General features: G+C 40.1%; 1 protein-coding gene across 2 annotated transcripts in view; it reads left to right on the forward strand.

The window, feature by feature from the left end:
- NCOA2 (nuclear receptor coactivator 2) overlaps nt 1-23,958 on the forward strand; it is a 103,332-nt gene that overhangs the window by 61,319 nt on the left and 18,055 nt on the right. For both annotated transcript variants that reach the window (XM_077752452.1, XM_077752453.1), the window contains exons 10-14: nt 6,579-6,789; nt 9,061-9,267; nt 10,600-10,815; nt 14,299-14,428; nt 22,427-22,592. In XM_077752452.1, coding sequence (XP_077608578.1) covers nt 6,579-6,789; nt 9,061-9,267; nt 10,600-10,815; nt 14,299-14,428; nt 22,427-22,592 — 930 coding nt within the window. The remainder of the gene's footprint in view (nt 1-6,578; nt 6,790-9,060; nt 9,268-10,599; nt 10,816-14,298; nt 14,429-22,426; nt 22,593-23,958) is intronic.

Below are 23,958 nucleotides of genomic sequence, written 5' to 3' on the forward strand. Positions count from 1 at the left end.
GGTAAAACTTTACATACAGATGCGGATATTTGGATTTTACAGTTTTCATGTGTCACAAAATATTCTTCTTTGGATTTTTTCTTCAATTATTAAAAAATGTAAATCCATTCTTAGCTCAGGGGCCATCCAAAACCAGGTAGTGGGCAGGGTTTACCCCCAGGCCAGCTATAGTTTGCTGACCCTGTTACTAGAAGATGCCCGAGTTAGAGATCATCACTTCCTTGAAACTGGGCTTTGTCAGGACAGACTTAATTCAATGACTTCCCATCTACCTTTCTCTTTTTAAGATCAGAGTTTGGTTTTCAAACCTAATGAAGATCACTGTGCCCCTCTTTATTGCCAACTACAACTTCTGATTAATGCTAAAGAATCATTTAAAAGGAAAAAAAAAAAGAATCATTTAAAAGAAAAAAGTTATTCCTGACATAATGACTTGGCATAAGCTGTTTCCTGGGGACTCAGTGACATCTGGGTTAATGACCCCAGGACTTCACCCTTCATGATCGGCTCTCTGTCCAATCCCTGGGTGCCGCCCCGCACGTCACAGCTCTTGGGTCCTGGCTGGTTAACGAGTGCAGAAGCTGCATAGGCCTTTCTGCTTAAAGTGGTTCACTAATTTGTCTTGAAATTTGTTTTTCAAGGGGATGTTTTGTGTGTCCTGGGGGACCAGGTATGGATGGGGAGAGAAGAGAGCTACACTCACTCCCCTGTTAGAATCTTAGACTCTGCTGAGTCAGCAGAGGCGGGCCCAGGGGCGGGCCGAGGGTGGAAAGCAAGAATCAGGAAAGCCGAGGCGTCCACTTCTCATAGCTGGGGTCACACCACGCTTCTCAGCAGCTAGTTTCCTCTCTTTCTTTCTTTCACTTAGATGACGTGGTGGCGGCTGCCATTCCTATAAAACACATGGGATTTTCTAAACTTTTGTGTCCTTCACAAGGGAAACCGCCTAATTCTGTAATCATCTTTGGTAATTAATCCTTAAACTTCGATGTTAGCGCAGGGTTCTGTAATGCAGCTATTCTGTAATCACTGTAAAATCAGTAAATTGGGGAAACTGCACTTTTCAGCAGAAAGGTAATAGCCATACCTTGGATAAAGTGCAGTGTGAAACTATATTGACAACTGTAAATGTTTTCATCTTTTGAGGTTTACTAGATTAGGATATTGGCAGAGCTAGTGGCAGTCCAGAGTGGCAGGCACAGATCTGTCACTCAGGTCTCCCTAACACATGCTAGAGGGCAAGATGGTGACTCATGTCGGCCACCTTTAGGGGCTGGCCCCTCCCTCCACACACAGGATTTATTTCTATCTCAGGCCTGAGGCCCTAGGGACTTAGAGGGTCAGGGAAGGGGGACACTGTTTGGCATTTCTATATTTAGTATATGATTATACTTACTTCAGAAAAGAAACTGGGGGGGAAAATTTTTTTTTGTAAGTTCTTGAGTCATTTGCCATTTCTAATTGTTTAGGAGAAACATTTTTCTAATCAGAATTATCTTACCTAGGGTACATAAAGCCCAGGGTGTAATCAGCAGACATCTGTTATTTTGGATGAACCAAAAAGCAGTGTAGACACACGCACACACCCCACGGTATTTTTTCTTAATGAGACCTGGTCCCTGGTCTCACCCTCCATTCACTCCCATTTAAAAATAAAACTCCACCAAAAAATACTGCTTCAGAGCAAATTTAACATTGAAAACAGTGCAGCTTGAAAAGAAGTTACCACAGGAAGTATGCATTACCTAAATTTAGATCAAACTTAGAACGACTTACTTTAAGGAAAAAACAGTAATTCTTTTGCCTCCTGCTCTCCTTCACTATTCCCAAAACAGATTGATTGTATCTCCTTTTAACTGCTGGACCAGTTTGTTGAAGTTTTTTCTTTCATTTCTAGGGACTATAAGTTTTTTATTTAATAAGGTAAACTGTTAAGGAGCCTGAATTGTACACTTAACTGTCTTGTTATTTTGACTCAGAAAAGAGCCATTAACCAAGTTTGTGTTTAACCTACCACTAACTTATTAAGGGCAGGAAGTACTTCAGTCATGCTATTATACCTAAAATAGAGTTCTTTACTGGGTAGAGTATTTAAACAACATTTGTTTCTACGTCATTTCGTCACCAACAGGAAGCAGTGACAGAAAAATTTCCAGTATGTTTACCGACTTTTTTTTTAATGTTTACTTATTTTTGAGAGAGAGAGAAAGAGAATAAATACGAGTGGAAGAGGGGCAGACAGGGAGGGACACACAGAATCTAAAGCAGTCTCCAGGCTCCTACCTGTCATCACAGAGCCCCATGTGGGGCTCGAACTCACAAACTGCAAGATCATGACCTGAGCCAAAGTCTGACGTTTAACTGAGTAAGCCACCCAGGAACCCCCCAACTTTTTAGTTATATACTTATTTACCTAGTGGAGTGTGTTGATACTCTTATGTTCTCTCTGATGCTATTGGGCCAGTTATAATGAAGGCTTAGAATTAGTCTAAAAGGAATTTCTTATTTGGCTCCCCTAGCAAGGCAAACCGTATTTTAAACTGGTAATGTCCTGAAAATGTCCCTCCAAATGTGGCAGAATTGTATTACCATTTTTTAACACTTTTACCATTTTTAACAATTTTATGTTAGGCGAATGTGGTAAAATTGCACTTTTTATTTAAATTTTTGAAAAGATGTTTTGTAACTTATCAAAATACTTGTTATTAAAATGCATGTGCTCCTTATATTTCCTTCAGAGAACAAGTTGATTTGACACATGAAAAATTCATAAAACCAGAAAAATGAAAAATTAAAGAAATCAAGTCCAATTTTCATTTTGTAGAACTTTTATAAAAATCTTTCTGACTCATTTTCTGCCTGAAATAGTTTAAACTAACTATTCAAATTGATGTGGCTAATTTGAGCATTCGAATAGATGCCTAAGCAAAACTTGGAAGTATCTTGGCAAAGCATTTTAAAGGAAGGCATTCATCTTTTTGTCTTGTGAAGAAATCAGGCCTAACAAAGTAGACACGGACTGGAAGAACTTTTGATCAGAATTAAAGCTTAAAAAATTTAGGGAAGAGGGGGAAATACTTGATCAGAAACTGATGTGGTCAAATCTATCCCTTCCATAACTTACATGACTACAGAAGAAAATGCCATAGTTGTCAGATTTTATTGCCAAACAGCCAAAGAGGTTATAGTAGACATTCTGAATTTTGTCTCTTTGATGAAGAACATTTAAAGTATACTTAAGACAATTAGATGAATGTTAGATGTGTACTCCAGAAATTAACAAGAAATAAACACAAGCACAACAATATTATCTCTAGTGGGGAAAATTGCATAATGCATTCTTCTGATGTAAGCTGAATGAATTCAGTGTTTGCCCATAGTTACGGAGATCCAAAAACACAATTTCTTTTGAATATGAAACCAAGAAGTTCCTGCAAGGCTTTCTAAAGACAAAAAAGCATTTAGTCACTTGTTACAAGTAGGCTGACCCGCAGTTGCATTTGGTTAGCTCTTAAAATGGCAAGGATTAAAATTTCAAAGTCAACTTGAATATATTCCTTTTAAAAATAAAAATCAACCGCGGCTCCTGGGTGGCTGTTGGTGAAGCAACCAACTTCGGCTCAAGTCATGATCTCGCGGCTTGCGGGTTCAAGCCCAGCATCGAGCCCAGCGTCCGCTCAGAGCCTGGAGCCTATTTCGGATTCTGTGTCTCCCTCTCTCTCCCTTCCCCTCTCCTGCTCATGTTCTGTCTCAGTCTCTCAAAAATAAACATGGGGCACCTGGGTGGCTCAGTCAGTTAAGCATCTGACTTCGGCTCAGGTCATGATCTCACGGTTCGTGGGTTCGAACCCCGTGTCAGGCTCTGTGCTGACAACAAGCTCAGAGCCTGGAGCCTGTTTCAGATTCTGTGTCTCCCTCTCTCTCTGATCCTCCCCTGCTCACGCTGTCTCTCTCTTTCTCAGAAATAAATAAAATATTTTTAAAATTTTTAAAATAAATATTAAAAAAATAAAGTATANAATATCATCCATTAAGGATAATATACTTTATATTTATTATTGTTTATCTGAACCTATTTATTTTGGCTGTTTCTCATCAGAGACAATGTGTGAAGCCTTCTCAAGAAGCATCATTTTCCTTTTTTCAGTCCACCTTTAACCCCTACCCCCATGCCCGCCACACAATGAGCTTCAAAAAAACCACTCCACACAAGGCAGCAGCGTCATAGGGAAACTTGCTCTCATAGGCCAGCAGTAAACTTCAGTTTATTAGACCCTCTTTGTTATCTCTATAGTTTAATAGCACAGTTATAAGGATATTTATCACACATTTTTATGAAATCTTTTTCTGAGCGGCTCAGTTGTTTAAGCATCTGACTCTTGATTTCGGCTCAGGTCATGACCTCATGGTGGGTTTGAGCCTGGGACTCTCTATCTCCTCCTCTCTCTGCCCCTCCTGCAGACACTCTCACTCTCTTAAAACAAATAAACTTTTTAAAAAATTTTCCTGAGAAATTCATGGAAATTATAGGAATTTCTATGAGAAGTTTAATTGATCCTGGGAAATTTTCTTAAATTCCAGGGTAAAGGAATTCATCTGATTGAGTGTCCATTACTATATTCCAGGCACTATCCTTGGAGGGCATTAAATGTGCACGCTGATGTTTATACCTTTTGTATTCAGCAAAAACACGATATAGATTTACAGTGGGGTCACTTTACATGTCCTTTAATTTACACAAAATCATCTGTACACTTTCAGAAGAGGTGGCCATGAAATGCTTAAGTAGTGTGAACAGTTTTGCCTATCGTTTTACCCAATAAGTATGTACCCTACAGAGTGATCATGAGTTGGGTGACAGAGTTTCCTAGGTTTGGGTTCTCATGTGGCTCCAACAGTGTGAAATCACGTAGCCGCATATTTGTTAGATGCAGCACAGCCCCTACTCTGTTATTTAGGACGCAGCGTGCTTTCACTCTGGAGGAAACACTGGCCCTGTGGCCCTCGGAGGGGACATGGTTATGCACTGAGGTGTCTTCCTGAGGAGTTTTAAGGATCATTTTGTCTGTGTCTGTCTATACTTTAGGATGCTAACTTTGGAACAAAACCCTTACCTAAGATGTATCTTTCCCGTGTTTGATGCCGCCATCTTTTGTTAGAAATGGATGGCCAAACTAATTAGAAAATGGTCTTGTAATTGCTCCAGCCAACACACTGGGAATTTTCTGGAAAGTGGATCTCCAAGCTAGTGCTAAGCTAGTTGACTCTGAACAAGGAATCAAATGAAATGTCACTTGGATTTATCCTTCCTAACTTGAGAAATATGTCCAGTAAGACTTCCCATACAAATATTATGAATGTCATAAATTGCAAAAACCTTAGCAAATCCAGCCTCTGTGTGGGGAATAGAGGTTATACATAGAATAAAACTGGGAGCCATTTTGTTTCAAGAGTGCCTCATATCAGATGTAAACAATTTCACTTGACTTGCCGGTGTTTAGTCATGGTGAAGGATTCGAGGTCCACCCAGTGACTTTGGAGAAATTGCCTAACTTCTGTGTTTCTACCTACACATCCAAGAAATCCTTCTTACCACTTTTTCTTCATTAGAAACTACTTCTAACATTTAACTTATCCATTTTCATGTGTAATTGGTACTGCCTGATAGATTCTACTTACAAGGACATAAAATAACTTGAGCTTCCTGGAAGAAAAGTAGTTAGGTATGAGATAGTGGTAATATTTACCTTATTATTTTGATGTTAGTAATTGAAATGAAATTATTTCAGCAAAAATAAAAGCCCTAAGAAACGTTTTTTCTGCCTTCTGTGAAGTCAGGTTTAATAGATGCTATGTTTGGAGACACCGTGTTTTATCCTGCTTTCCTACATTTTGTCACCTAGACTGGTGAGTGGCTGAGAAAGCCAGTGTCCTTTGAAACTGAAAGTGCAAGCAGGAAAAAAAAAAAAAAAAAAAGCAACAACAGTCAAATTGAAAAGACAGCGGCTTAACTGTTCATGATTTACTTTGAGCTTATTTTGCGCTTATATTGTGTCACACCCCTGCTCTGAGAAAAAGAAGTCCAAAAAGGAAGTGACCATTTACAAAATACTGATTTACTGTAAATTTAGATGACATTTTTTTTTTTTTACCAGTTTTTTGTTGTTGTTATTTCCTAGGCAGAGTTAACCACAAAACCTAGACCTGGACCGTAAGTCATAGCACACTCAAAGTTAATTAGAAATCTACATACTCATGATTAATTGAATTATCAGCATAAAATAAAGGGGAAATTAAAATTGCCAATGAATCACAATGCTAGAAGGGAGCTTTCTAATCCAGTCACCTTTCTTTTTCTAGATGAGGGGGTTGAGGACTAAGAGATTAAGTTATTTGGCCTTTGTCAATTTAATTGTTTAAGAGATGACGGATGAACTTGTTAGGTCTGAGGGATGCGTCTGCGTCTGCATCTTCAGCCGTGGCGGTGCCTTACCCCGGCTGGGTCTGTAATTGCTGACGGGCCCACGGTGCCCACTCTCGAGTAGGACTGGATAAACTCTTCTGTTTGTTAACTGCAGCCTGGCAGTGAGCTGGACAACCTGGAAGAGATTTTGGATGATTTGCAGAATAGTCAATTACCACAGCTTTTCCCAGACACGAGGCCGGGCGCCCCTGCTGGATCAGTTGACAAGCAAGCCATCATCAATGACCTCATGCAACTCACAGCTGAGAACAGTCCTGTTACACCTGTTGGAACCCAGAAAACAGCATTGCGAATTTCACAGAGCAGTGAGTATGAGATATTGATGGTTATGCCAAGAAATTCCCATATAATCACCATTAGAAACAGTGATTATTAAAATCGGATACAAACAGCTTAGTCACTTCAAGGTTTTTGTGGTCAAATAGCACCATCTACTGTCCTGGTTCTTCAAAACACCATTCAAAATGGATTCTAGTGAACATGGCTTTCCAGCATTTTTGTGTGGTTAATTGAATCAACACGGAGGGAGACTGACCTACATAGATAAAGTTCTTCAGATGATTGTCATATTTTCCTTTATTTTAGCTACTGCCTTCAGAAATGGAGTTTAAGATAGACTTTATGTGGTTTTAATATATAACTCGATACTGTAAATATAGAAAATTAGAAAGTTATGCTGACTTTTTTGGAGTGATGTGCTATTAAAAATTCTTACTATTTAGGGACGCCTGGGTGGCTTAGTCGGTTAAGCATCCGACTTTCGCTTAGGTCATGATCTCGCGGTTCGTGGGTTCGAGCCCCGCGTCGGGCTCTGTGCTGACTGCCAGCTCAGAGCCTGGAGCCTATTTCGGAGTCTATATCTCCCTCTCTCTCTGACCCTCCCCTGTTCACTCTGTCTCTCTCTCTCCTAGAAATAAATTAAAATATTTAAAAAAAAATTCTTACTATTTAATCATGATACATGAATGGGCGACATATATTAAAAATATCCTATCTCTTAGAAATCATCCTATAAAGATCAGTTTAAATGGAACTTTATCAGAAATGCTTTCTAAGTGCATTTTAAGTTGACTGATTTGGTATAAACCTTGAAGACCTTAGACTACTTTATAAAATACATTTTATTTTAAACTTTTGTAAGTTTAAGACGAATTCTTTATTCACCATGATCACTTAGTTTACAAACTCAGTAGTTACCTAAAGTCTAACAGTTTGAATGGGAAAAAGGATCTTTCCTTTACACAGAGACCTAATTTATAAATAGATGACCTCTTCAGTGTTAATTTGGTGAAAAGAATGGTTTTTCCCTCATCAAGTACAGTCCGAGTCATTGCTCAGCATTTGTTCTCAAACCAGAAATGGCAGCCATCAAACAAATCGCAAAATATCTTTCATTACTAGATCTTTTCTCAAGTGATTCTTGATATTCTGTTATAAAACAAAATAGTTTTTGCTTGTTATCTCTGAAACCTGTCTGTTTCCTGGGGAATGAAAGGTACTTAGGGACCGTGGGAGATCACAAAGTCAGAGAGTTGGGAGTGGGTAAGAAGCACACTGGAGTTTATGCTCATTAATGAAGGGCAGTGTGGGAACTCCTGTTTTCTCCTCTGTTTGTACCTACTAATGGAAATCAGATTACTGAGTGGTAACCAGATGGCAAAACCTGAGGGAGTCATGATTAAGCATGTACATAATTTCCATTCCAAGCCCTAATTCTTGAGTATTTTATTTCTGTTATTGTTAGGAGCCTATTTCTTTATTTTGAATATTGTTTCATACTATGTTTATGTAACTCAGTGGAAATACTTGATATTATTTAATAAAGTAGTAATAAACTGTCATAACATCTATATCCTTGTAAAACTGAATAATGTTCTTATCAAACTGTCGGTTGTCTGTGTGATTGTATAGTGCACGCTGCACAGTGGATTCTTGTCGGTCAACTGTAAGAATCATTTCAAATCTAGACATGTCCAGAATTTAAAGCTGTATTTAGAAGATTAAACAGGGCCCTAAAGCTTTAATACTGACTTCAGGTAGTGGAGTTCACACTTAAAAGATTTTAATTTCCAATGCAAATAGATACTTTTAAGCTAATTCTACTCCTAGGAAAGTCCAGTTAAGAAACGATCTGTCCAAACCATCCGTGTCTGGGTTTGGGATTGTATGCAGGAGATGTTTATAGCTTCGTAGCTGTGACCGAGCAATACTCCTGAGTTCAAATAATGTAACATATGGACAAGACCATATGAGTGGTCTGCTCAGCAAATACAACTGAATGTTAGAAATTAGTAGTGGGGAGGAAATATATAGTAAATAATAGACACTTTTTTTCTCTCTTTTTGCAAGATTGTTAAGAGTTAAATTGGAGACTTGCTGACTAAATTATGAGTCCACGATTTGGCCCTACATATGGTTTTTGTCTATGAATTTGTCTTTTAGGTAGGCAGTTGGTCCCTGGTGTGCATAGCTTTGATATTTTACAGACGACATTTTCCCTAAACACTGCTTCTGTTACTATTTTTTTTTTCCATTATCCTATATTAACCTTCAATTTTCATGTGTTTTCTCCTTAGCTTTTAATAACCCACGACCAGGGCAACTGGGCAGGTTATTGCCAAACCAGAACTTACCACTTGACATCACATTGCAAAGCCCAACTGGTGCTGGACCTTTCCCACCAATCAGAAACAATAGTCCCTACTCAGTGATACCTCAGCCAGGAATGATGGGTAATCAAGGGATGATAGGAAACCAAGGAAATTTAGGGAACAGTAGCACAGGTAAGGGCTCAAATGCACTGTTACTTTATTGGTGGGGTATTTAATTTATGATGATTCAGCCACATCAAACTAGTAGATTTTTCAAATGAAATTTTTTGTTAGAAACTAATATTTGACCATAAGAAAATTCTGCAAATTTTCACTGTGAGAGTGGCATGTGAAGCATTGGAGAGCGTTCCAGTAAGCTGACTGTTTTATTCTGTGATCATCACTTTTATAAAGTTTCTAATCATTAATCTATAGTATAGGCTTATTTCCTTTATTCCAGTTTACAGTCCTAGACATCGTCAAATGGTTTTTTAAATATATATTACTATAATATTGTTCTAACGTTTTCAGTCTAATTAATTACCCTTTATTCTTAATCATTCTAATATAGCACATTCTCATTTCACCAGTGAAAAACCCATAATACATGTTCTCTCCATTTCTTACGTGTACCCTCTTTTTAGTTATCACAGAACTTTTATACATCTGTCATTCAACATTATAAAATGAAGAGTTCTCACTTGGAGGTTTTCCCCTTTAGAATATCAAGTCTTAGCAAATATTTGGCCATTGTCAGCATCCCCAGGGGCAGGCCAGAGAGAGCAAACACTTGAGCCTGCTTGGAGTATTGCACTCTTACTACTGTGTGTGGCCAAATAACTATTAGTATTTCAAGTATAAAGGGATCTTTACAGTCTGCCCTAATCCACTGTAGATCTATATCATCAGGAATGTGGTGGTCCAGGTACATTGAAGTTCCCCATAAGTAGGAGTTCCCTTGCCTTGGATGTAAAATTAACTGTGCTGGGAAGATCCTGTAATTTCTTCGTGTTTTAGAGGCTACCTTTGTCAGTTTTGTAGAGTACTCTGAAAGGGATTTGAGGATTTAAAAATCTGACGTTGGCTTCACTGGATATTCTGTGATTTGGATTTATAATTAGAGTATTGACTATCAGTTTAAACCTTGTTTCTCTCAGCCTCACCTCCCCTTTGGAAAGTAAAGCACTGACGTGTAGATCAGCTAATGTGATTCACTTCCTGAGGAAGGAAGTTGGGGTTCTCCACACACCACAGCACCTGTTTCTAAGTACATATGGGAACAATTTTAACAGCTTTTCCGAACTATAAAGAGTGGCAAGTCCATGCTTTGAAAAACTGTAGAAATTGCCAATTCTCGTTGCTCAGCCAAAGGCCCGCGTCTGTCCCAATGAAGGCGTTACCTGTCAGGCTGACTGTGTAGTAGAGAAAGATTGGCTTCCACAGAGTAAGATCATCTAGTGTTTCATACACGCTGACGATGTTCTCAGTGACTCCATCTCTCCGTTTGCTTTGGCTTGCCTGCAGGAATGCTTGGTAGCAATGCTTCCCGGCCCACTATGCCATCTGGGGAGTGGGCCCCACAGACTTCTGCTGTGAGAGTCACCTGTGCTGCTACCACGAGTGCCATGAACCGGCCAATCCAAGGAGGTATGATTCGGAACCCAACAGCCAGCATCCCCATGAGACCCAACAGCCAACCTGGTCAAAGACAGATGCTTCAGTCTCAGGTCATGAGTATAGGTAAGGGAGTCCTAGTGCTTTGTGCTTCTCCTTTCTGGGCTTTCTGAGAAGAGAGGCGCCACTCCAAAAGGGCTTTGCAGACATGCTCCTCATTTGCAGGTGATTCCCCGCCATGTCATAAGTGGGGTTTTGCTGGAACTCTGTATAGAATCCTAGAATCTCAGAGGTTTCCCAGTTATGTCAGAGAAGTAACTACCTTTGTGGTGTTTTATTTTTATTAAATTATCTCAGTTCAACTTTTGGGGGGAGTGAATCAGAGTGTCGCACTGTCAGTGTTACATGTATGATATTTGTAGAAAGCATTTCCGTGTTACAGCAGTGGTTCCTGACTCCAGATGGTCACCAGAACCCTCTAGGACATTAGATGCAGATTCTAAGGCCACCATCCTAGACTATTAAATCAGACTTTCCAGGGTCCTCACTGAAGGTACAAGGTCTAACAGAACATCTCACAAAATGTGAAGATCACTAAAATTCTCTTTGGATACAGTTCAAGTGTTATTAAAATTAACGGTCTAATACATTATATGACACTATTTATATGAAACGCCAAGAACAAACAAATGTGTAGAGAAAGAAAGGAGAGGAGTGGTTGCCCAGGACTGGCAGTCTGGGGGACCTGGGGACTGGCTCCTAGTATGGTCGCGGGGTTTCTTTTGGGGGGAGTGAAAATGTTCTCAACCTGAGTTGTACAGACCGTTATTTTTTTTTTTTTTAAAGTAACAGCTTTACTGAGACATAATTCACATCATACAATTCACCCATTTAAAGTATATGATTTATGGGGCACCTGGGTGGCTTAGTCGGTTAAGCGTCTGTCCGACTTTTGCTTGGGTCATGATCTCGCGGTTCGTGGGTTCGAGCCCCGCGTCGGGCTCTGTGCTGACTGCCAACACGGAGCCTGGAGCCTGTTTCAGAGTCTGTGTCTCCCTCTCTCTCTGATCCTCCCCTGCTCACGCTGTCTCTCTCTCTCCTAGAAATAAATAAAAATAAAAAATAAAGTATATGATTTAGGGAATTTCAGTATATGAGGAGTTGTACAACTCATACTTGAGATTATTTTCTTAATCATTGACATATTAACCTTGCACATTAGCATAATTCAGATAAGTTAATGTTTATGTACTTTTTCATATACTTAGAATATTGCACAGTGAGTAAGAGCTAAGTCATTAACGGAAAGGTACCGGGATTGTTTTGACAAGACAACGCAGAATTCTCATCCTGCCTCTGGCATCCGCTTTTTACCTAGTTATGTAATTGCTCAGCACATTTTGGCTTATTGTTTCTGAGAGGTGACATTCAGATAGCCTTTCTACAGAGAATGTACTTCAAATTGATGAGTGGTTTCTAAACATAAATTCATATAATTATGAAAGGCTTTTATGGAAAAATGCTAAAAATGACCAGATCCTCATGCAGAATTAAGCTGAGAAATCTTTAATGTATTGCTACATTCATTTAAATATCATAATTAAGGGGCACCTGACTGGCTTGGTTGGTAGAGCATGTGACTCTTAGGGTCATGGGTTCGAGCCCCATGGTGGGTATAGTGATTACTTGAAAAGTTAAAATATGTATATATACATACCATAATTAATAAATCTCCCATATCCAGAAATTTAATTTTTCTCCCTGTTTCTTTATTGAAGGGTACCTCACCTGGCCTTCGAGCTTTATTGTGTAGCCTAATTTCTTTGATTTTTAATCATTTCTTTGATTTTCTTTGATTTTTAATAAATACAAAAAAACCATGAACTCCACAGAAAATTGTCTCTTGTAATGGAAGACAGGTCTATACATGATGATAACAATAAAATCATTAAAAATCTCATGTCATATTATAAAGAACTAAGAAAGGGCACATTTCTGTGCCTGAGCCGCTTTTCTGTTCTACCCTCTTTCTTCTAGAAGAGCTAACTGACTTATAGTTAATAAAAGTTCAAGAACAAGTGATCTAGAGTTCTCAGAAGTATGATCCAGGACCCTGGTGTCCTTTCAGGGGGTCTGCAAGACTAAATGGTTTCCATAATGATACTGAGACCCTACTGGCCTTCTTCACTGTCACCTCTCTCATAGTTACATGCTGTATGCTATCACCTAGGTGGAATGTCTGGCTCTCCTCTGTCAATCCAGAGACTAAAATAATTCTAAAAAATGTAAAACAAGGGACACCTGTATGGCTCAGTTGGTTGACTTCAACTCAGATCATGATCTCGCAGTTTGTGAGTTCAAGCCCCGCATTGGGTTCTGTGCTGACAGCTTGGAGCCTGGAGTCTGCTTCTGATTCTGTGTCTCCCTCTGTCTCTGCCCTTTCCCCACTTGTGCTCTGTCTGTCTCTCTCTCTCTCTCTCTCTCTCTCTCTCTCTCTCTCTCAAAAATAAACTTAAAAAAGTAATAAAAAAATGTTTTAATGGGAGGGGAAGGGGGGATGATGGGCATGGAGGAGGGCACTTGTGGGGATGAGCACTGGATGTTACATGCAAACCAACCTGACAATAAACTATTAAAAAATGTTTTAATGTAAAACAATACCAGTAAATGTTTTTGTTTTTGTTTTTTACTTTTTATTTAAAAATCTGGTTTATGGGGCACCTAGGTGGCTCAGTTGGTTAAGTGTCCAATTCATGATCTCAGCTGGAGTCTTGATCTCACATCATGAGTTGAGGCCCTGCATTGGGCTCCACACTGGGCATGAAGCCTATTTTAAAAAGGGGGAAAAAATCTTATGTACATTAACATATAGTGGATTTATTATAATGATTTTTAAATGAGTGAATAATTGTTTTTTCTACTTCCCAGTGTTAATTTCCCATAAAGTAAGTATCAGTAAGATAGAACCCACATAAACTAAAGCTTTTTTTCTTGAAGAATATAAAAGGTTCTCATTGTAGGAATTCAGAGCTGCCATACTAGATATTTCCTAAAGTGGGTGAAAAGCCTCGATATTTATTGCCTTTGTTAAATTTGGTCTTATTGGGGCCCCTGGGTGGCTCAGTCGGTTAACCATGCGACTTTGGTTCAGGTCATGATCTCACAGTTTGTGGGTTTGAGCCCCGCGTCAGGCTCTGTGCTGACTGCTAGCTCAGAGCCTGAAGCTGTTTCAGAATTCTGTGTCTCCCTCTCTCTCTGGCCCTCCCCTATTCATGCTGTCTCTCTCTCTCTCAGAAATAAATAAAGCATTAAAAGAATTTTTTTTTAATTTGGACTTATTATTTTCACCTAAATATTATTGCATCTGTCTTTTTTATTTTTTTTAAGTTCATTTATTTAAGTAATCCCTGCACCCAACTTGGGGCTTAAACTCATGACCTTGAGATCAAGAGTCATAGGTTCTTCCAGCTGAGCCAGCCAGGCACCCATGTCTGTCTTTTTTTCATTTTCCGTAAACCAGATATTTCTCTATATATTACATAGCAGGAATAAGCGCTTCCTTGATTACAAGTTACAAAGTTTTTTGATTTTCGTCTTCTCTCTTTTTAGGGCCATCTGAATTAGAGATGAATATGGGGGGACCGCAGTATAGCCAACAACAAGCTCCCCCAAATCAGACTGCCCCGTGGCCTGAGAGCATCCTGCCGATAGACCAGGCATCTTTCGCCAACCAAAACAGGTGAGTCCTGAGGAACCAGGAGATCCGAGGGAACAGGGGCCCATGAGTTCTGGAAGTTATTTTATTTTTAAATGTTTGTTTACTTTGAGAGAGGGAGAGCAAGCACACAGGCACTCATGTGAGCAGGGGAAGGGCAGTGAGAGAGAGAGAAAGGAGAGAGAATCCCAAGCAGGGTCCGCACTGTCAGCACAGCCTGACTCAGGGCTCGAGCCCACCAACTGTGAGATCATGGCCTGAGCCGAAATCAAGAGTTGGGCACTCACCCGACTGAGCCACCCAGGTGCCCCAGTAAGTTATTTTAGACCTCTGCCAGAAATTAATCTTTTCCTTCTAAATAGTTGGTCCTGACCAGTTTTCATGTATTCAGACTATAATCATCAGTTATTGGACAGGGGGTAAGGGGGGGAGCGGAGGGAGAAATCCAGAAATCATTTACTTCTAGGGCATGCCTTTAAAAAGTTATAATTTAGTTGGAAAATAAGAGATACACGTTTGTAACTGTAATATAAGGTAGTATGCATGTACTATAAATAGTATAAGAGAAATCGAGTACCAGAGATCATCCAGCTGTGGTGACTGGAGAGGGCTTAGGGTCCTAGGGAAGGAGGGATTCGGGGGGCAGAGGCGGCAGGCGGCCAGCCCGGTGGGTAAAAGCAGCACAGTCAAGGCCTGGATGTTACAGAAAACACACGCTAAGTTTAGGGCAACAGGGAATAGTCTAGTTTTCTGTTACATACATGTTACCACTTAAAGTATATATATATAGTAAAGGCAGGTACGGGAAGATTTGGCAGGAAGAGCAGATTAGTAATAGAATAGATTTTTAGAAGGCTTAAAATACTTAAACAAAAACAGATGAACATATGGGAAAGGGGGTTGGAAGAGAGGGAAACAAACCACAACAGACTCTTAGTGATGGACAAGAAACTGAGGGTTGCTGGAGAGGAGGTGGATGGAGGGATGGGTTACAGGGGTGAGGGGCATTAAGGAGGGCACTGGTTGAGATGAGCACTGGGTGTTATATGTAAGTGATGAATCACTGAATTCTCCTGAAACCAATACTACATGTTAACTAACAGCTTTAAATTTAAATAAAAATTTGAAAGGAAAAAAAAGGTCTTAAATACCACACTCTGAAGAATTCATACTTTTTCGTTAAGCCATTCAGAAAGGTTTTGAGAAAGAAAGTGGTATGTGATCTTGTTTATAAGTTTCTATGGTTCTGATTATCAGTCTAATTTTGTTTCTTTGTAGGTGATCTTTTCTCTTGTTGCTTTTGAAATATTCTTTGTATTTACTGTATGTATTACACTTTCACTACAGTGGGTCTGGATGTGGATTTATTTATACTGCTTGGTAGTTGGTATATGTTGTACTACTTTTTTTACTCTGTAGATTCATTTTTTTTCATCAGTTACTGTCTCGTGTTATACTGCCCCTTTCCATTTTCTCTATTCTTTCCTTCTAGGATTCTGGTTAGACATATGTTACACCTTCTCTTGCTACATTGGATTTTTTTTTTTTTTTTTTACTTCTACCCTCCATATTACTTTTTTTTTTTTAATGTTTGTTTATTTTTAAGAGAGAGAGAAAGAGAGCACAAGTAGGGGAGGGGCAGAGAGAGAGAAAGGTACACACAGAATCAGAAGCAGGCTCCGGCTCTCAGCTGTCAGCATAGAGCCCAATGCGGGCCTGAACTCACAGACCTGATCATGACCTGAGCTGAAGTTGGGCACTTAACCTGCTGAGCCACCCAGGCGCCCCCTACCCTCCATATTTCTTAATCTGTGTATTTTCCATCTCCTTGTCTCTCAGTACATCAAAATAATTAATTTATCCAGTTCATTAATTATCTCTTTAGCTATGTTTAATCCAATTATATTTCTTATAAAAGTTGTATTTCCCTGGTCTACTTTTCAATCTCATTGTTTGCTTATATTTGTGATTCCATCTTTATATCTTTAAGCATTACATTCATTGTTTTCTGAATTTCTTTACCTGATAATTCCGATAACTAGATTTCTTAGAGGTCTAAATCCAGTATTGACTCTCCCTCATGATGGCCTGTTTCCCTGAGTATTTTGGTAATCTTGCATTGGGAGTTCATAAGTTGATCTTGATTGGTGAAACATCTAGGGTCGAAATTGAGGAAACTTCTCTTTAAAAAGCGAATCTGCAGTGCCGGAGGTGGGGGGTCCATTCCACGTTCCCTCATTTCAGTCCAGCAGCCTCAAGTTAACACTTCTATTTTGCTTTGGCCCAGAGCCCTGACTCTTACTGCTCTGTGGATAAAAACACACCTGTCACCAGTAGCTTGGGATGCTCAGGGTTTAACTCATTGGTGGTTTTTGTTTTGTTTTGTGTTTGCCTCTTTGAGAGTTCCATTATTTCCTGCAGTGCTAACATCACAGTTATGTTTTCTGAATAATCTCGTTGTTTTTAGCAGAGCACCGCAGGCAGACCTTGAGGTGTAAGTGATGGTCCTGCTTGGCTGGTTAGGTGAGCAGAGAAGCTCCCCAGGCAGAGAGATGGGAGCCCAAGCCAGTTCAGTGCAGGAACTGAAAGGTGTGTACGCTGTTTTCCAGGAAGTAAACTTGTTGGAAAATTTAAGCTGTAGCATTTCAGCCTTGAGGCTCACATGTGAAGAGCTGCGGGTGAAGGACCCTACTGCAGACCGAGCATTTTGTCCTAGTTTATTGTCCTAGATTATTCTAGTTTAAAATTATGAAATATGATCTACTTCACAGATAATGAAAGTCAGCAGGGTTTTTGAAATTTCATGACTTAGAGTGCACTTTCAGAGTTTATTTGTGTTTTTAAAACTATAGGTTTCAGAGTGAGTCCTCCTCTGAGATGTAGTGCATTTATCACAGTGGGCATTGCACAGCTCAGAACTGTGGTGTGATGCCTGTCTTCCTTTCCTTACCTTAAAGGAGAGTAAAGGATTCAGAAGAATCAGTGAAGTTTAAAAACAAAAAACCCAAAATAACAGAAGATGAATATGATCCCAGCAATAAGACATCTGAGAAAAAGTCAAGGGCTAGTTATTTCACTGAAAGAAAAGACCAGGGAAAGTGCATAATAACCATCTCAAGGACATAAAGAAGGAGGCTCGCTTACCAGCTGTATTCCCTTCACTTACGGGGAGAAACTAGTATTTTCAAGCCTGCGGTGCCTCTGAATCATGTCTGGGATCTCCTTAAAAGGCAGGTCTGGGTGGGGCCCAGGGCTCTGCATTTCCAAAGAGCCCCAGCAGATGCCAGCATCTCTGGCCCTCCCCCTGCACTCTGAGCAGAAATGAGGCGGGAAAAGGACGCACAGAGCGAGAACCGCGTGCAGTCACTGAGGCTCTCACGGGACCAGCCACCAGGCAGCGTCAGCCTCCATCACCAGGTCTGTTGGGAGTAGAGCATCACACAAATAACCACTGTAGCAATAACTTGGAAGTAGTACTTTTTTGGGGTTCTTCCAGTTCTTTAAGTCTAATTTAATGGAGTCCATGAATGTTACGCTTTTTCTAAATGTTTATCTGATATGTTAAAAAGCCACCCATTTCCATGGAAACTTGCACATACTAGAAATGTAGTACAGTAATTAAATGCAGCACCTGATATTTGGGGATGGAATGTCAAAGATTAGTTTCTAGAGAATTCAAGGCCCACAGTTAGGGTTTTCAGTGTTTCCCAAACAGATGAGCATTCTGTTAAGACGAAAATGGAAGAATTCCAGAGTTTCTGCTGAGCCCGGTCACAGCGTGAGCGGGTGCAGTTTGCTGTGCAGGCTTCTGGGACCGGGCGCCGCCCCTGGTCTGCCGTTGCTTTGGTTACGGTGTGTCGGTTTTCTTCGTATGAGAACTGTGTGCACAAAATAGAACGTGTACATCACTTCTAAAGTCATTTCAGTTTTCCAGCCACTCACTGCCCCCCCCCCCATCTTTTATTGTAACTAATTCAGTTTGGAAGAAATTTATGACCCAACTTTATGGTAATAGAAATTCAGAAGTAAGGGAAGGTTCTGACCATGTCTCTCTTTTGAAAAGAAAAACAGTACTTTATTTATCATCCCTCTTTTTTTTTTTTTTTAAACTCCCCTAAGTACCATCATTAACGTTTTATACTTTTACTGCCTACTTAGGAGCAAGTTTTCAATGTTTTATGAACCCAGTGTTAGTTCATGTACACATATCCAAAGGACTGTAGTTTAGCCCTTAAATCTCAAACATAATTCTCTTAATCATTTCTCTATAGTTGAACTTGCATTTTCTGTAGTTCCATTGTGTTTTGTTTTCCTTGATGTAGTAAATTTATCAAAATAAATAAAAATAAACTTTAAAAAAATAAGTAAAATAAAATATAGCTCAAAACTTACAAAGGATTTTTTGAAGATTTCTGTTGAATTTACAAAAATGGCTTTCTCTTCAAATACAGTGGCTGCCTTCCATGAAAAACTTGGTTTTCTTTTGTTTGAAATGCATCTAAGTTTCTTTTGTTGACTATTTCTTATCATGTAGTAGCTGCTGCTTTTCTGCAGACTTTTGAAAAACGTGTGAAAAGTGATCAATATGGTTATAGTTTCTCAAACAAGGAGCTCAGAATTAACCTTATTCCTCTTCTTTTAAAAAGAATGATGATTATTCTGAGAGAGTGTCTGCATGCATGAGTGAGGGAAGGGCAGAGAGAGAGGGAGAGAGAGAATCCCAAGCAGGCTCTGCGTTGTTAGCATGAGCCCAGTGACAGGCTCAATCCCATGAACCGTGAGATCAGGACCTGAGCCAAAATCAAGAGTCAGATGCTCAACTGACTGAGCCATCCAGGCACCTCCTTATTCCCCATCTTATCTCCATCCTTACTGTTTTGCTAGTTCATAAATTGTACATTTCAAGAAATGAGGTTTCTTTTGATGATAGATTTATCTTCTGCCGGGTTATTACTTAATCATTTCACACCAGCCCATGGCCTGTGTGTGTTCTTTCCTTTATTCCTCTGAATTTTGTCCTTGTCTTAGTATTGTACTTGTCGGACACTGTCTAGATTATAACCGTATTTGTAGTTGCCCAAAATGCAGGAGAAGAAGTTCTTCATTGTGTTGGTGGGCATTTATAAAGTTGGGCTTGGAAGTCTGAATCGGTACTTTTTTCCATAAGCCAATCATATTATTATGTTTCTAAGGGAAGTGCTATAACTCATGGTATACCCAAATTTATCCTATTAACCACAACACAATGTATTTTTCTGATTATAAGATATGATATCCTGGCGAGATCAGGAGCCCTTTATTTTCATCAACTAGAAGCTTACTGAGCCAATGCAGTTTCAAGAACTGGGCCAGCAAAGAGATTTGAGATCTCCTCACTGGGTCCAGTCTAAAGTTGATGTTCTAACATAAATACCAATATCGATTTTAAGTGAAAAGAGAGGACGAAGCATGGAATGACAAGTGTTGGCCCTACAGTGGCATAGGTGGCATCTTATGGAAAAAGGTCAATTGCCCAGTGTGGCTGGAGCTCACAGGCAAGTTGTGGATATTGACTCTGGAGAGATTAGGCTTTACCACAGTGTGTGCATCCTTAAATTCCACCACCACCACCACCTGTCCAGGGACTCAGACATTTTCCGAGAGAGCTAAAATAAGAATTTTGAGTCAGCTCAGCAAAGTTTGTTTTGGAAAAGGAACCTAACAACATTGTCTAAGGAGAATAGGAGAGAGGCTATAAGCAGGGAGGTATCTTGAGAGTCCTCAGCCTGACTTGACAGGGAAGGTCCTTGACCAAAGTAGGAAAGCCTGGAGGTACTGTTTGACATTTCATTCTGTGTTATGTATTGGTTTGATGTTTTTTATTTTAATTAAGAAAAGCATGTAACAAAAATGGGTTATTTTATTATGTTGGAAATTGTTTAAATACAAATAAACATCTGCGTTGGGTTTTTATTTTTATTTTTTTTAATTTAAGCTTTGGGTTTATCTGTCCCACAGTGGAGTTGTCGTTCAAAGGGCGACTGGACCTCCCTTTCCTTCTGACGCTGGGTTTCCATCCAGCACAAGACCAGGGGCTTCAGGTTCAGGCAGAACGAGCAGCCTTCCTGGAGTTTGAGAGAGTAGATTCCACCTTAGCCTGTCATCGGTGGGGATCTAGTGGGATCTGGGTGGGGTTATCTTGCTTGTGTGGGAATGAGGCTTCTGAACAAACAGGAGTTGAAAATTAGGGAATAAGGCAGAGCCAGAAAATACTTTACTGCCTCGTTTAACTAGCTCACATCTTTGAGGAATGGGGTCCCAGGTATAAGTGATTGGTAAATACACAACATCCATTCTTGGCTGACTTAAACTCTTTTTTCACGAAACGTACCACATCCAAATGTTGGTCACTTCTTGGCGGAATTTCCTCCTCTTTGCTTCTGTGAAACGTGGTTCTCTTGTTTTTCTCCTCCTTGTTGCTGCTTTTCTACATCTCCTCCTTCCTCCCACTCCTTAAGCGTAGCAGCAGTAGAGTGATATGATCACATTTGTGTTTAAGAACTTAAATTCTGGGAGAGCGTGGATGCTGGAGAAATAGGAAGGGCAGTAGGGAGACTTTTCTAGTAAATGATGTCTTAACTGAGAAGCAAGGCAGTGATAAGAAGAGGCAGGTATAGAAAAGGCCCCCAGAAAAACAGAGCACAAGCCCCTGAGAGGTTTAGTTGCCTTTAGCCAAGGCAGGACTGTTTGAATGGAAGCAGAGGGCTGCATGGCGCCACACGTGGCCGGGTGGCCGCACGGCCAGGTTGCAAAGCCTCGGGGGCTTGGGGGCCAGAATTAGTGCAGGAAGGGCAGGTGAGCAACGTAAGAAGGGTGCGCTCAGTTAGGTGATTTTCCTTACAAGTTACCAGGGATAAATGGAGAGTATAAATTGTTTTTTAACACACTGTATTATAAATGTTGGAAGTTAATTGTTGGCTTTAATAGCATCTCAGGATTCTAGGCCTAGGTGGCCTGCCAAGCTGTCTTTAGAAAACATGGCAGGTTAAATTGGCTTAGATAGATCACTTCATCCCTTGATGCATCTATTCTCACTTGCTTAAGAATAAACTCACTTGTAAACTTTTCTTTTTTCCAAAGCATCATATGGTAACAATACAAATTAGACTGTTTTGGCAAAATAGAAGTGTCATTTTCCCTTATGATACTAAAGTAACTCAGGAACTTTTCAAACCCCCACCCGGTACAACTTGTCAGTTAATTTAAATTATAGGAGCTTTATGTACCATAGAGTTTGGAGTTATATCACTATGGCCTTATGTAATAACAAATACATCTGCATATTCATGATCTACTTTTCTTGACTAATGCAGAAAGGCCACGAGCCACCCTTCCTGAGGGTCTTAATAAAAATGTCTGCAAGGCCTACTTATGCGTGACTAAGAAATGTCCTAATAGTCCAGCCAGTCAGTCTAGCGACAGCTGACTTCACTTACTGTCGCTTTTCTTCTTGTAGGTCTCTAGTCTGTCCCAGGCGAGTCAGCGCAGCCATGCATGAAACAAGACTGTTGAAATGAAATTTGTCTTTCCTATCAGAGTTCAGAAAAATCCTTTGATTACTTCAGGGCAAAGTGAATACATATACCTGCTTGAGAAGTCCGTGTAGATTTGTGGAAATATAAGGATCAGGTGGGCCCTGGCACCACATGGGTCTGTGCTGGAATCCTGGGTTGGCAGTGTTGGCTTGTGTGAGCTCCAACACGTGGTTGAACCTCTCTGAGCCTCAGCTTTAAAGTGGCGGCAGGAAAAACAAAAATCATATGCTAGATGCCTCAATTGTGTCTGGCCTGTGGTAGGCACTGAATAGAGTGTGTCTGTTATTGTGAGTTGTCATTTTGTTCTATTCTGGATGGTACAGTATTGTTAAAAAGACCCTGGAAGTCAGTGGTTGACTTTGGTCACCTTTTGTCTCTAAGAGAAACAAAATGTTCCCTAATCAGCTAGCTTTTCCAGGGGCCCATGATGAAGTTTGTCTCTTTACAGACAGCCGTTTGGCAGCTCTCCGGATGACTTGCTGTGTCCACATCCTGCAGCAGAATCACCCAGTGATGAAGGAGCACTTCTGGACCAGCTCTATCTAGCCTTGCGGAATTTCGATGGCCTCGAGGAGATTGACCGAGCTCTCGGAATACCTGAACTGGTCAGCCAGGTACGCACAGGGGGAGGCCCGGGGCTGGGGGGCGAGCACTCTCCTGGGCACGGAGTTGTCCATTTTCTTTTGTTTACAGATGATCTGTGGTCTGCTCTTTAGGGAACTTCTTTACCTCCTAACAAGCTACGTCTGCTTTCTTTCTCGCCCTCCTTGTTACCCCCCCATAAACTTTTGCCCAAGAATGGAAAACACTGAAAATGAGCTTTACATCAGGTTTAGGCTATTGAGCTGAAAGGCAGAAAGTCAAGGCCAGCTCACATAAAGACATAGAGGGACCGACCAGGAGCAGAGAAGTCCAGCACAAAACATGGCTGCTCCAATGACTTAGAAGCCTTTCGTCTAAAAAACCAGTTGGTATCCACAGTGATCACATTCATCTTTACATTTGTGGGCTGGTGGAGAAGAAGCTAGTATGCTGAAAGAATACTTTGCACATAAGTTAGCAGAAGTCATTTTAGAGGTAGCTGTAGCTCCTTAATCATTTTGACCTTTGTGTGGGTTGAGCCCACAATAATCTGGGGGGATGATATTTAAACGTAAATGGGAATATAAGAAAGCTAGCCAGACTTAACGTGCTTTTTTACCTTTCCTCCTCCTGATAATTAGTTGGTTAAAGTAATTCTCTACTTTAAGAGTACTTTATAGCAATAATATAAACAGCCTAATAAAGTCTTATGCAGTAACAGTATTTTCTCTATCTGGCTACCCAGCTAAATTTGTGGGAAGCCAGCAAGGAAGCCGGCATCCTGGTTTACTTTACAAAGAGTAACAACAACAACACGTCTAAAAAGCCATCACAGTCTCGGTACTGTCTTCCTCTTTTCTCAGCACGGATAGTCTGTATTTCTTACCACTAAGCAGTAGCTGCCAGTGTCCAGAGTCCTTCTTAGACATATGACGTGTCAGGAGGATGTCAGAAAGCTGATGCGAAGTCATTGGAGGCTTCTCTGAAGCCTAGAAATCGTACTGTCATAACTCCCATAGTTCAGCAGACAGAAGTGGGAGTTAAGACTTGTTGATTCATATCGAGAACAGCAGAATGGAAAGAAATGACTTGAGAAGCTACATGATACAACCTGAACTAAATCGAGAAAGGAGAATGGAATTTAAATATTTCCTGTGTGGCTAGTTAGCTTTGCTGTAGTGGTAGTTAGAAGTCAGCACTCAGTATTGTTCTCCTCGAGTTTTGTCCAAGTGACTTTTTTTTTTAAATGCGGTTATAGGGATTGCTGTGACTTGTAGCATTGTTTTTATCAAAACTGATGTCAATCCACCATTTAGTATTTTTAGTCCCCTTCATTTTTTCATTTATTTGTATTCTATTTTATCTCATCAAGTCCATTGTCAGTATAATGTCATATTA

Source organism: Crocuta crocuta, unplaced genomic scaffold, assembly GCF_008692635.1.
Source record: "Crocuta crocuta isolate KB4526 unplaced genomic scaffold, BGI_CrCroc_1.0 scaffold141, whole genome shotgun sequence".
NCBI lineage: Eukaryota > Metazoa > Chordata > Mammalia > Carnivora > Hyaenidae > Crocuta > Crocuta crocuta.